Consider the following 14,232-nt stretch of genomic DNA (forward strand, 5'->3'; position numbering starts at 1 on the left):
TAAATTTGAAGAAATCGGAGGCTTTGGCCTCTGCTGAGGGTCTGCGGCGGTCTTGGAGGGGGACGTTTCCGTTGCAGTGGGCGGATTCCTCCTTTTGTTACTTGGGCATTCAGTTGTCCATGGATGTTCGAGAGCTTTACCGGTTGAATGACGCTCGTTTGCTCTCCACTACCAGTTCCGTGTTGGCTACTTGGCGTAACCTGCCTCTCTCCTTGATGGGGAGGGTGCAACTTTTTCGGATGGTTTTGTTCCCTAGGTGGCTTTATGTCCTCCAGACTCTGCCTTTGTATCTATTGCGTAAGGATATCCGGGCCCTCTCCTCATTGTTGTCGCGATTCTTTTGGGGGGGTCGGAAGCCTAAGTTTCGGTGGCAGTTGTTGGTGGGCTCCTGGGGCCGGGGTGGTTTTGGAGTGCCGGATATTGCTCTTTATAATCAGGCGTGTCTTTTGCGCCACATACGGGACTGGGTCTTGGGTTCTGATCTTTATATTGATGTCTCCATGGAACGTGATTATTTTTATCCTTCTCACCTTCTTTCCCTATTGCATGCTCGGTTGGCAGTGCTGCCGGCTTCATGTCGCCGTAGTATTTTGTTTCGCCCTCTTTGGGAAGTGTGGCGACGGTTGCTGCTTTTCTGGCGGCAGGATCCTCATGTCAGTGTGTTGCTGCCTCTGACCGGTAATCGTGCTTTTCTCCCGGGGTTGTTTCCCTCTGTTTTTGGGCGCTGGCGCGCTCACGGATTTGAGTTTCTGTTTCATCTGTTGCGAGACGACGGCACTCTCCTCCCCTGTGAAGAGCTGTTGCATGGGGGTCTGCCTCCTTCGGGTCTTTTCTTTGCTCATTGTCAGTTGAGGCATTTTGTACAGTCCCTTCCTCGGGGATCTCTTTCTTTGGATTTTGGGATTAGTTTTCGCGCCTTTTTGGAGGGGGGAAGAGGACCCTGCCTCTCGGATCTCGGTCTCCTTATACCATAAGCAGCTTGGGGCCCTTGGACCTCCGTGAGATTTTTCCTTTGTGCCGAGGGCTTGGCAGAGGGATTTGGGGCAGGAGCTTGGGGTGGGTTTTTTACTTCGGGCTATTCGTTGTATCCCGGCATTGGTTCACAGTGCTGAGCTTCGTGAGTGCCACTTCAGGACCTTGTTGAGAGCGTACACCTCCCAGAGTCGGGCCTACCATATGGGCTGTGTAGATACCCCCTACTGTCTCACCTGTCATGCGGAGGTGAACTCTTACTATCATGGTCTTTGGGGTTGTGAGGGTATTCAGAGTTTTTGGGGGGCCTTGGCTTCCTATCTTCAGGGTCTCTTACGGGTTTCTGTTCCGGTCTCTGCCTATCATATGTTGTTTGCTCATTTTTCTTTGTTTTCTGTGTATACCTCTGCTGAGAAATTGTTTTTGAGCAAATGTTATATTTTGGGGAAGAAATGTATACTAAATTTCTGGTTGGCGGATGTTCCTCCCTCCTTCTGGTACTGGAGGAATAAATTACATGTCCTTCTCCGCTGGGAGGCCAACCTGGCTTCTTCCTCTCGGCGAAGGAGCAGAGACTTTGTTCATATTTGGACTCCTTACTTGGACAGTTTGTCTCCCCGGGTGCGTAGTCGTATTTTGAATGGACTGCGGTTATATTCCAGTCCGCCTGTCTGATCTGGGGGAGGGGAGTTGGGGGGTTGGGGGGTGAGGGGTTTTGGGGGGGGGACTGCTTTGGGGGGTGCTGGGGGTTTGGGGGGTTTTTTGTAACCTGAGAGGACACAAGAGTCCGGTCCTCTTGGGGGGTGGGGAGCCCTGTTTCCTTGGTTGGGGTGAAACTGATATGTAATTATTTTGTCTGCTGTTTGCCTGTGTTCTGGTTTCTTGTTTAATAAAAAACAGATTTCAACTAAAAAAATTGGAGATGTGTAGTTAGGAACCTTTAATGAACTTGCAATGAATCACCAACAACTAAATATCCATTTTGAAGGGCTATTTACAAGAGTATGTGAAAGCAGTGAATGTCATAACTTGAGTTGGCATGGCAAGCCCAACAAGCTTAGCTGCACCATGCAATTTCACACCTCTAGCTCATTTGCATATTATACAACAGGATGCCAAAGATGCCCTTTTATACCACTGCATGTGAATAATGCATGCATTTGAGACCTAACTTCTGGTCAAAGCAAAGCTAAGTCAAATATGAAACAGAATGACTTTTGTAGCAAAAAAGTCTCAAGTGATAAAAAAAATTTTAAAAAGTGGACAATGTACAGTTGAGATATTTGCCCCCCCAAAATGGTCAAAATTTATATAAAGCAATATCATTTCTTTATATCTTTGCTTCCAATTGACTATAAAACCTCTTAATGCAAATCCTATGTGCATATCATGTGCCATGACTGCAGGTACAGTTATGATTTGAATTGAATTGAAATGCAGGTCAGCAGCCATGAGAAGTCAAAGTAGACATTAAGAGCTCCTTTTACGAAGCCGCGTTAGCGGCTTTATCGCATGCACATTTTTAGCACGCGCTAACCCCTGCACTAGCCAAAAAACTACCGCCTGTTCAAGAGGAGGCGGTAGCGGCTAGAGTGACCGGCAAATTAGCGTGCGCTATTACACATGTTAAACCGCTAACACAGCTTCATAAAAGGAGCCCTAAATTTCTTTTATAACATTTTTTGCCTATTTTGCTGGCTCATAAAAGAAGAGGTAAATTAATGTTACATTCCAAGCTTTGCGCATGAAGTCAGTGCCAGGGGTTGTCTTGATCCGCAAAATTTCAGTTCTCTTGAAAGCTTTATTGGGCTGTAGTGGCTGGACAAAGTTGTCATTTTGTGTTACACAGAGCACAGTATTCCAAGAGTGATCTACATTTGACAGCCTCTAGGTCTTAAACCAATAGATATCCAGCTGAAGATTTTTACATGGTTTTATTTGAGGCTATAGGGAACATCTACACAAAATTTTATTCAATTTGGAGTTCAAGTGGGAATGATTTTCAATATTGGACCACTTGACAAGGAATTACCCCAGGTAAATTCTTTAGTGTGCAACTGAAAAGGAGGCATGGCTAAGAGAGGGATATTGGCGGGTCAGAGGTGTTCACTTAAGATATGCGCAGCATTATAGAATATGGGAGATCTCGGTGCTAGCATTGTTCTATAAATGATGCCCAACTTGGATCATTATGTTTAGAATCGTGCTCAGTACTCATTCTTTTCTACACTCAAATTTGAGCACCATTTACTGAATCCAGCCCTAAGGATGTATACTTGTATTTTATAATATACCCATGTTTATCATAACTCATGCCACCCAACCGTACCTTCCTCAGAACACTTTACAAGTGATCTTGTAGGTATGCACACTTGTACATATTCAGCATGCACACTTTGACCACTTGATTTTATAAGAGCCCTTTTCCACATATATACTATGTTTTACACACAGAAAATGCTCTACAAAATTACCTTCATACACTTAATTTGAATTAATGAATATTAATATGTATTAGAACATGTTAACTGGCTTAATGCAAATTAGTAAATCAGAGCCTTAGATTGAAAATCTTCTAAAGCATGGACCCTACCAGAACTTGAACCTGGATATAAAAAGGGAAATAATTTAATCAAGATCCAAGTGCTCACAAGGGGGCCTCTAGCAGCTCGAGAGTACATACAGATTTAGTAAACACTGTATTCCCAGCTCTTACTTGCAACCTGCTGCTATAATCTTGTCCAGCTCCTGCACCTTCCCTGGGCTTCTTTGGAGAGATGAGCCGGGAGGAGGCTAAGAACAGAACAGAGGTTTGTGCAAGCCTGCAAAAGGAGAAGGGGAGGTAGACAGGGAAGAAATAAATGCAGTGTGGGGAGGGAGCGGGAAGTGGAGTGAAGCCATTTGGAGTAAGAGAAGAAAAATGTATGTCTACTTTTAAGGACTTTTAGGGATTGGGTCCATGAGCAGATTCAGATTATATATCCTATTTAAACATTCTGCAAGCCACTGACCTCTCTTAATTAACAATTTCTGACTGGCAAGCCTACTCTGGCCCCACATCAATCAGGAATCTACTATTCTCATACCAGAGACTTGGCAGATCTGGGAGCCCCTTCTGGAACTTGGGCTCTAGGCATGTGCCTAGTTTATCTATGCCTTAATCCTGCCTTAATGTGGAATTGTCTTTTTAGGTGCTTAGGGGAGGAGTGGCCTAGTGGTTAGAGCTGCAGCCTCAGCACCCTGAGGTTGCGAGTCCGATCCCAGCCTGTTCCCTTTGACTCTGGGCTAGTCACTTAACCCTCCATTACCCCAGGCAGGTACCACAATTAAATTGTGAGCCTGCTGGGACAGATAGGGAAAACACTTAAGAGTACTTGATTACTATTCAATGTATTGTAAATCATTTCAGGTGAATCTCTTCATGAAAAGGTGCTTAATAAATCCCAATAAATAAATACGTTTTTATAGATGAAAATAAATGCTGCATTGAAAACTCTCCCTCAGCACAGGAAGAAACAAACCAACCATCTCACCAGCATTTCAATTCTATGGCTGGATGACAGGCAGGCGGTGTGTTAGCCGATCAAGCAATCTGATTGGTGCTTTAAACAGTAACGCTGAATGCTGGACATAATAAGATTACTGGATTCTAATTGTGCTTTCTATGCAAGTCTCATTAGACTTAGTCTTCCAATTTAGCAAATGCTGATTGCAATTATATCATTGTTGGTAGCCCTTTCTCCCTCCATTCCCACTTCACCACCCATGTAATTCTTGGTTATCTACTCCCTATATACTGGGCTATTAATCACACAGCCTTGCTAGCTAATCCCTTATCCTTCCCTTTTCCTCAGCCTAAAGGTAATCAGTCAATATATCATCACCACCATCACCATATAAGTTCATATACCCCGCTGATATTCAAATGTATGGTGAAAAATTGCATTGAAATGAGCCCAGAGCAAAATACAACCTTTTAAACTAATAATAATATGGTCTATGGCGCTCCATTTAGATGATGCAATACTAACAAAAAGCAAATCCAGTAGATGACTCTGTGAAGGAAAGACTACAGTGAGACTGGCCCTACCAGGAATGTAATTTGAGATAAACAAATATATGTATCAATAAACAACAAATGTCTCTACAAAATGGAAAAAAAAAAAACCCCACAACCCAACCAAAACAAAAGCTAACCCCCAGCCAGTACATTCATTTTCTGTTACAGATGCATGATAAATGCAGCACCTTATTCTATAAGCCAACAGCAAACAGTATAAGACAAATTGATTTGGCCCTTCTTTACTATAGCTTCTAAATTAAATAACACTAGATGATTTTGCCTTTCACCTTCATTTACATACAGAGCTCCCTCATAAAGAGAAGCAATGAGGTACACTAGGTCAAACTACATATTTATGGAAATCACCACAAGTTTCAGCAGCAGCACAGAGGAGTATAGAGAGGTTTGAAGATCACCCCCCCCCTCATCTCACCCAGGCCCCAAATCAATGCATACACATGCTTATCCATATTAAAATGTTTGCTGTTTATAACACTCTTTCTGACAAAAGATTAATACCTCCCAAATCTCCCATTTCCATTAGTCATATCCTAATCACTGAATGCTGTTTTTCTAAAGGGGTTCTAAAGAAGGGTGGTACAATCTTTGCAGCCTCTCTCTGCTACACCTCTGCCTCTCCACATCTTATTTTTCTCTCCAATTCTCAACCCGGTGACCTGTAGCACCCCCAGCTCCAGTCAAGAATATTTCTAAATCATTCTCTTCACAGGAGGCATTTCTTATGGATCTGCTCATATCTTCCTAACTGAGAGGATAAAGGATACAATTCCACATTCTCTTGTCACTCTTTCTAGGATTCTACTTATTTGAGCCTATCAATTTTCAGGGACTGAACCCAAAGTCTTCCAGTGATGAGTGCAGTAAACAATGCACTATAACACCATACAATTAATACAATAATAATATTAAAATCAAAAGATCAGAATTCCTTAAAATGTCTGGCTAAATCATGAATTTCAGGTTTTATATAAACCCAACGCCCATGACAGATGGTCAGCATTGCCAGCTCCTATTGTCTGTTCATGTCATATTTTTCCCGCCCCTGAAGTTCAGCTCCACAGCCCAGCTGAAATTAAACAGTCTTAGTGGGATCTGTGATGAATAAAAGAATGGAGGAGAACAAAGGGAAAATGCATAGCAGCTCTACCTGGAAATGTGCTATTGATGTGTCTGAAACAGCTATAAAGATTTTACACAATCCACCAGTAACCTAACCTTTTCATCTCTCTCTCACACACAAAATCACATCTTCCCCCTTCCTCATCCCATTGGTCATAGAGTCCAAGAATGTATCCCTGTTTGATGGAGAAAACACATTCTCAGGGGATCAAAAGTTGCTCTTCCACCAAAGCAGCACTTACCTGTTACACAGACGAGACTGATGCACTGCAACAAAAGCTTGTTCATCTTCCAGGGTTTCCATCCAGGAAGGAACGAAGATGAGGGGCAAACTAAAAACACCCCCTCCACCCCACCAATGCATGGACTGGCACCTCAAACTGTTTTTCCTTTCTGTTATCTGCAGCCTAGACTAGGAATCAGAACAGCTTTTGAATGGAAGCTACCACTCTGTTGTCAAAATAGGGAAGTAATATCTTCAGCACACCCTCCCCACCTAGTCCCAGTCTCTGCTTAGTCCTTGGTGAGATGCAAAATAGGTTTTTATGCTTCTTTTCACTAGTCATTATCTTTCCTTGAGGAGCAAATAAAAGCTTGCATTCTATCTTTCCCAATCCCCTCTTTGCTGTGTCTCCCCTCCGTGCTGGAGTTCCTTAATCACATGCCTGTCCATTGAAGCTTTCTACGGACAAGAGTTTTATTAATTCAGGAACACACAGTGCCATGGAGAGAAGAGGGAGCGGGTTTGTATGAATGTGTATGCTTATAAAACACTAGAACCAACTGCAGATATGTTAGGCAGCAGTCACCTAGCTGAATGCACCCGAGCATGGAAATGTCCACTGACCAACCTGTGGAATTACAAAAGTTTTAAATGTCCATAGAGAAAGAGAAGAAAGAGAGGGGTTAGGGAAGATGTGTCATATTAAACTAAAAGTAACAACATAATTCATAACAGGGAAAACACAGCAGTAGACCCAAATATGCTGTTGTGACATAGAATCAGAGTAAGGTGAAATAAACAGTCCCATGTCCATTTGATAAGTTGTTTTCTTTTTTTTTTTTGGGGGGGGGGAGAGGGGATGGGGCTTGGGGGTTAATGTGTTTATAAATTCCCATGTAAATGTTTCCTAGTATCTGTGGTCCTGATTTTTTTGCCAATTTGATGTCTCAGAATGATTTGCAGTCTTAGCAGCTCAGAGATAGACTTGCTGGTTGCTGCCACCTGTGAATGTCACTATGTCACCACAATGCTTGGAAACAGCACCACAGCCTCCAAGTGGAGAAAGGGAAGTGTAGGTGCTGTAATTATTATTATTAATTAATTACAGGTGACTTAAGAGCAGGGAGTGAGGGGAAAACCACAGGACTCAAATTGAGAGAAATTTACGGTTTAATCACAAAAATAATCCAGTGTGGAGAGCACAACAGAATTATTGTCCACATAATCCCCTTTGAAAATTAACTACTAAAGTTCCACTAGGGGTAGGCAATTCCGGTCCTCGAGAGCCAGAGCCAGGTCAGGTTTTCAGGATATCCACCATGAATATGTACGAGATGGATTTGCATGCACTGTCTCCTTGAGATGCAAATCTATCTCATGCATATTTATTGTGGATATCCTGAAAACCTGACCTGGCTCCGGCTCTCAAGGACCGGAATTGCCTACCTCTGCACTAGGATAGCAAGCTCTGTAAGTCTCAATGAAGAAATTGAGACTAAAGCAATGTGATTACTTATTTGATCAAAGTGAATTCATATTTAGGTGCATTTTAGAACACTGACATCTGATCATACTATAAGTCATTTATGTTAAATGTTTTGATTTTCTCAAATAAGGATGTATAAAGCCAACAAAGTACCTGCGACCTTGCATCTAGGTAGTCTAGTGAAAATTATTCCCAGAAGCATCTGCCTGGCTTCTCAGAGAGAGAGAGAGGTCCTGTGGCACCCTCTGCTGCTGTCAAGCAGGCACTGAAAGTAACTGTCAACAGTAATACACCAAAACAATATGCCCAAAGTCAAAACAGTTCCAGCATCCAAGCTGCACCCCAAGAAAGAGCATTTTCCCATTAGCTGACAAGACAGGCAATAATATCATCTACTGCTTCAATTAACTATCCTGACAGTGCCTATCATATACCAAATTTAAAAGGGACAAAAACATTTCATTAGAAAATAACTTTAAACACACACCTACAGCTCCTTTAATAAGCTGGGCCAGTACAAGGATATTAGGAATGCCTTCAGCTTTGTGCGGCCCCTTCAAATTAATTTTCAGGTTCATTGGCCATGCCACTATCCCAAGATTTTGATAAACTCAGCAATCATTGTGACCCCACCACCCCACTTTCCAGAACATTCCTATAAAAATACATAATCAGAGCATCTGTTGTTGTGTGTTTGTTTTTTTAAGCACCAGCTTCAGCATTTTACAAAATGTTTGTTCAGCACATCTATATGAGGGACCACTGAAAAGCTCTCAACTCAACCAAGAAAAGAATGATGTGGAGCCGTGAAACTTACAAGTTATTCAACACTTTTCTTGACACTTTTCATTTCATATCATTGAAACAAAAAGTGTCAAGAAAAATGTGGAATAATTTGTAAGTTTCATGAGAGAGATGAGAAAAAGACTGACTTTAAAGCTACAGTACATCAGAAAAGGAAGTACAGTATAGTGTTCCCTCACGAATTCGCGGTCTGCTCTGACCGCTTCTTCCTGTAATAAAATCGGGCTACACCAATCTGGAGCTGCATGTCAAAGGAAGAGACTACATTTCAAGCGCCAACTGCAGCCCTAGGGAGATGCTTATGGCCGCCTAAGCTCACTTCTGGGCGAAACCATGCTCACGCCTAGCTTGGGTGAGCTTAGGTAGCCCTACGTATCTGCCTAGGCTCACGAAAACACCTACAATGTATGCTGCCTGCCTTGGGGTGTTTCTTTTTTTAAAAACATGTGTCCCAATTGGCTGGCTAGACAGTGGTAGGACACCTACCGCCGCCTACAATCAGGCCTACAATAGAATTTGCTCCTGAGTGTGCAGATGGCAAGGGTAGTTCAGATGGCATATTTTGCACTGAGAATGTTATATCAGTTGCGAGTAGTGCTTCCTGGATGGGATTTTCAGGAAGTACTAAAGAGTATGGTGTCAAAAACTAGATTATAGCAATGCCTTATATTTAGGTATTGTGACTACTTGTGTGCATTGCAGGTTATACAGAATTCTCATGCTCGAATGTTGATGGGTGTGTCATAATTTTGACCATATCTCGCCTATGCTGAAGAAGCTTCATTGGCTTCCAGTCCAATTTCGCAAAAAAAATATAAGATAATAAAATTGGTACATCAGGGATAAATTGCCTAGATACTTTAATGAAATCTTACACATATACAAGCCCGGATGTATATTGAGATCTGAAAGTCGAATGTTGTTAGATGTGGGAAGACACAAAGAGGTACATTATGTTAATACAGTAAAATCCTCCTTTTCAGTGGCTGGCCCAGTTATGTGGAATGATATGCCTGGAAATTTGTTTATGTGATAATATTTTGAGGTTTAGGAAATTGTTAAAAACTTATTTTTTTTTGTTCAGTCATTTAATTGAAAAGAAGAACTATGACCTTGGTGAGCTTTCCGTATCATTATTACAGCTTATGGGTGATGTAAACAATATGGTATTTGTTTAATGTTCATTTGTTCAACTTATTATGAATGTTTTATTGTAAGCCACCTAGGTGGATAATAAATATTTTAAATAAATAAATAAATTCTCTTCTTGGTTGGGCTGAGAACTTTTCAGCAGCCCCGCATATGGATAGATGGTACACTGAATGTACCTAAAAGGTGCTTTCCTCCAGCATCTATCCCCCTCTTCTACGAAACCGCATTAGCGGTTTTTAGCACGGGAAGTCACGCTGAATGGTCTGTGCTGCTCCCGACGCTTATAGGAACTCAATGAGCATTGGGAGCAGTGCGGGCCATTCAGCATGGCTCCCCGCACTAAAAACCGCTAGCACAGTTTCGTAGAAGAAGGGTATATGTACAGAAGTAATATTAAGCCATTATAATGGTAATTTTATATCAGATTATGTAGAGTGAAAGGGCAACAAGGTGCCTATTTGTGTCAGTAGGTATTATTGTAGAAGCATCTCCACATGTAAAGGAGAAATTAGGTTTTTACCTGCTAATTTTCTTTCTGTTAGCTTGTAGACTGGTATATTCCTTATGAATGGGTTATATATGCCTCACTGCGTCCAACATTGGTCTCCCTACCTAAAGAAGGATATAAAACTGCTGGAGAGGGTGCAGAGACGAGCAACTAAACTAGTGAAGGGTATGGAGAAACTGGTATATGAGGATCGACTTAAAACACTGGGATTGTTCTCCCTTGAGAAAAGGAGACTGCGGGGGGATATGATCGAGACCTTCAAAATACTGAAAGGAATCGACAAAATAGAGCAGAGAAGATTATTTACATTGTCCAATTTGACACGGACAAGAGGACATGAAATGAAGCTAAGGGGGGACAAGTTCAGGACTAATGTCAGGAAGTTCTGCTTCACACAGAGAGTGGTGGACATCTGGAATACTCTCCCAGGGGAGATTATTGCGGAATCGACAGTCCCAGGCTTCAAAAGCAAACTAGATGCATATCTCCTTGAGAAAGGCATATAAAGATATGGTGGCTATAAATAAACCAGGTGTATACCTGGCGGGGCCTCCGCGTGTGCGGATCGCCGGACTTGATGGACCGAAGGTCTGATCCGGAGATGGCGCTTCTTATGTTCTTATGCTACCAGCAGGTGGAGACTGAGAACAAACTTCCCCTCTTGGAACCCAGTCTGCCGAATAGCCAAGCAGAACCAAGCAAAGACTTCAACTGAAAACAGTAACATACTCCAAACAGGAGTGTAAAAACAACAAACATCTGTAAACAACTGTTGGAACATGTATAGAACTTAATCCTGGTATAGAAAACATCCCCACAGCTCACCAGCTAAGCCAGCTGAGCCATAGCCGTTCTTACATCTCCCTGGCCCTAGAAAAATTCTAAACCCGCGTAAAAAACAAAATCTGCACGCGAGCAAAACAGAAACTCACAATCACCGCACAAAAACAGACAGGGTGGGGGGACTATACCAGTCTACAAGCTAACAGAAAGAAAATTAGCAGATAAGAACCTAATTTCTCCTTCTGTATCGCTTGGTAGACTGGTATAGTCCTTACAAATGGGACCGACACCAGAACATGTTCACCGAATACCGCATCCTGACGCGCTTGAACATCCACACAGTACTGTCTTACAAAGGAATGCAGAGAAGATCAAACTGCAGCCTTGCAAATATCCACTGGAGGCACTAGAGAAGACTCAGCCCAAGAAGCTGCCTGACCCCTAGTGGAATGAGCTTTGGGAAATTCTGGAACAGACTTTTTCTTCAGAAGAAAAGTGGAAGCAATAGACTCCTTGATCCAGCACGCAATATTAGCCTTAGAAGTGCCATCACCCTGGATCTCCTGAGTCCTCCTCTGCACATAAGAGCGAAAGACCCAACTGACATCCAACTTGCTCAACTGTGTCTGCTCGGAAGAGCCCTCTTTGCTACCCAACACCAGGAGGTCTACATGAAAAGGAGAAACTACTGTTGGCAGAAAGGAAGGAAAAGGCCTCAAGACAACCCGCTCCCTAGAAAACTCCAAGAAGGGAGCCCTACAAGAGAAAGCCTGTAGCTCAGAAATACGTCTAGCTGAAGTAATGGTCACCAAGAAGACCGCTTTAAGAGTAAGGTCCTTCAAAGAACAATCACCCAACGGTTCAAAAGGTGGGTGCACTAGAACTGACAGAACCAGATTCAGATCCCAAGATGGAACAGAGGGTCGTACAGGAGGCTTGAGTAACTTGGCCACCCGCAAGAAGTGAATCACATCAGGAATGGCAGTCAAACGCTGACCTTTCAACAACCCACAAAAGGCTGACAAGGCCACAAGCTGAACCCGGAGAGAAGACCAAGCCAGTCCCCTGTCCAGGTCATCCTGCAAGAACTCTAAGATGTTAGGCAGGCAAGCGCGAAAAGAGACCACTCCACGCACATCACACCATTCCTCAAAGAGACACCAAACCTTCACATAAGCCCGAGAGGTGGACAGCCTCCAGGACCCCCATAGAGTTGCGATCACTTTATCTGAATATCCCTTCTTACCTAGGCAACCCCTTTCAAGGGACCCGGATCGAACATTGGAATGGGGCCCTGAGTCAGAAGGTCATCCAAGAGCTGCAGAGGATCCGCCACCAGATGCTTCACCAGATCCGCATACCACGGTCATCGAGGCCAATCCAGAGCCACCAGAATCACGAGGCCCGGATAGCGAATTATGCAGAGAACTCTGCCCACTAATAGCCATGGAGGGAACACATACAACAGCCATGGTTGAACACATACAATTGGCCATGTTGAACCAGAGCATCCAGGCCCTCAACCTGACTATCTCTGCGATGACAGAAGAAGCGGGGTGTTTTGGCGTTGACACTTGTGGCCATCAGGTCCATGAGGGGCTAACCCTGAGTCTGCACTATCAACTGAAAAGCCACCGGGCTAAGACACCGCTCTCCGGGATCTAGCACGTGATGACTGAGGAAGTCCGCTTGAACATTCTCCACTCCGGCTATGTGGAAAGCTGATATTTCTTGAAGGTGCGACTCCACCTAGACCATGAGCAGAGTTCCCTCCTGTGCCACCAAAGTGCTCCTGGTGCCCCTCTGATGATTGATACAGGCCACCGCCGTGGCATTGTCTGACAGAACCCTGACTGACTTGCCCATCGAAAAGACTGGAAAGCTAGTAAGATATTGATCGACCAAGACATTGATCGACCAAGAAGCCTCCTCTGTGGACCAGGTGCCCTGAGTTGAGTGACCTAGACACTGAGATCCCCAGCCGAGAAGACTGGCATCCGTGAGCAGCACCGGACATTGCAGCTGATCCGGACTCTCCCCTTGTACAAGATGGGGGGTCTGAAGCCACCAACAAAGACTGCCCCGAGCTAAACCCGGAAGCAAAACAGGGTGATCCAGACTGTGCCTCTGAGGCGACCACCTCCAAAAAAGAGCATACTGAAGAGGACACATGTGAGCCCGCAAACACCTCACTACATCAAGGGAAGCAGCCATCGACCCCAAGACTTGGAGTGCCCAAGGACACTGGGATGCCATAAGCAGGCAAATCTGAGATTGCAATTTGCTTACCCAGGCCTCCGGAAGGAAGACCTTCCCCAAGGAGGTGTCGAACAGCTCCCCCAGATATTCCAGGCGCTGAGATGGAGACAACCAGCTCTTGGCAAGGTTGACTACCCATCCCAGCGACTGCTGAAACTCCACCACCCAAGCCATGACTCGGGTGCTCTTCTGAAATGACTTTGCTTGAATCAACCAGTCGTCCAGGTAGGGATGAACAAGAATACCCTCTTTTCGCAACACTGCCGCAACAATCACTATCACCTTGATGAACGTCCACGGAGCTGTGGCCAGACCAAAGGGAAGTGCACAAAACTGATAATGTTGCCCCAAGATCAAAAAGTGCAGGAAGTGATGATGGGAGGCCCGAATAGGAATGTGTAAGTAGGCCTCCGTCAAATCTAGAGAGGTCAGAAACTCCATCGGCTGAACTGCCAGAATCACAGACCGCAGAGTTTCCATGCAGAAGGAAGGCACGTGAAGAGCCCTGTTGACCCCCTTCAAATCCAGGATGGGCCGAAAGGTCCCTTCTTTCTTTTGCACCACAAAGTAAATCGAGTATCAACCTGTGCCCCACTCCTGCGGGGGAACTGGAACCACCGCGTGGAGATCTAACAGTCTTTGAAGGGTCTGGCGAAAGGCTGCTGCTTCCACGCCACCTACAAGGGAGAAGCAAGAAAACGGTCTGGCAAGGAACAGGCAAACTCCAGAGCATTACCGTCCCGAATCACCTCCAGAATCCACTGATCGGACGTGATGTCAGCCCAATTTGGATAAAAATCCCTCAGCCGGGCACCCACCGGAACCAAGACGAGCGCCGACAA

The 14,232-nt window shown here is 44.1% G+C and overlaps 1 protein-coding gene across 3 annotated transcripts in view; it reads right to left on the minus strand.

Annotated features, from left to right (window-relative positions):
- Positions 1–14,232, minus strand: part of ILDR2 (immunoglobulin like domain containing receptor 2) — a 301,315-nt gene that overhangs the window by 257,672 nt on the left and 29,411 nt on the right. For 2 of the 3 annotated variants that reach the window (XM_033943343.1, XM_033943342.1), the window contains exon 1: positions 6,418–6,554. The exons of the other annotated variant lie outside the window; for it this stretch is intronic. In XM_033943343.1, the coding sequence (XP_033799234.1) occupies positions 6,418–6,463 (46 nt within the window). In that variant the 5' untranslated portion in view covers positions 6,464–6,554. Of the gene's footprint in view, positions 1–6,417; positions 6,555–14,232 lie in introns of those variants that run through there. 3 annotated transcript variants of the gene reach the window in all.

Source organism: Geotrypetes seraphini, chromosome 4 (genome assembly GCF_902459505.1).
Source record: "Geotrypetes seraphini chromosome 4, aGeoSer1.1, whole genome shotgun sequence".
Lineage (NCBI taxonomy): Eukaryota > Metazoa > Chordata > Amphibia > Gymnophiona > Dermophiidae > Geotrypetes > Geotrypetes seraphini.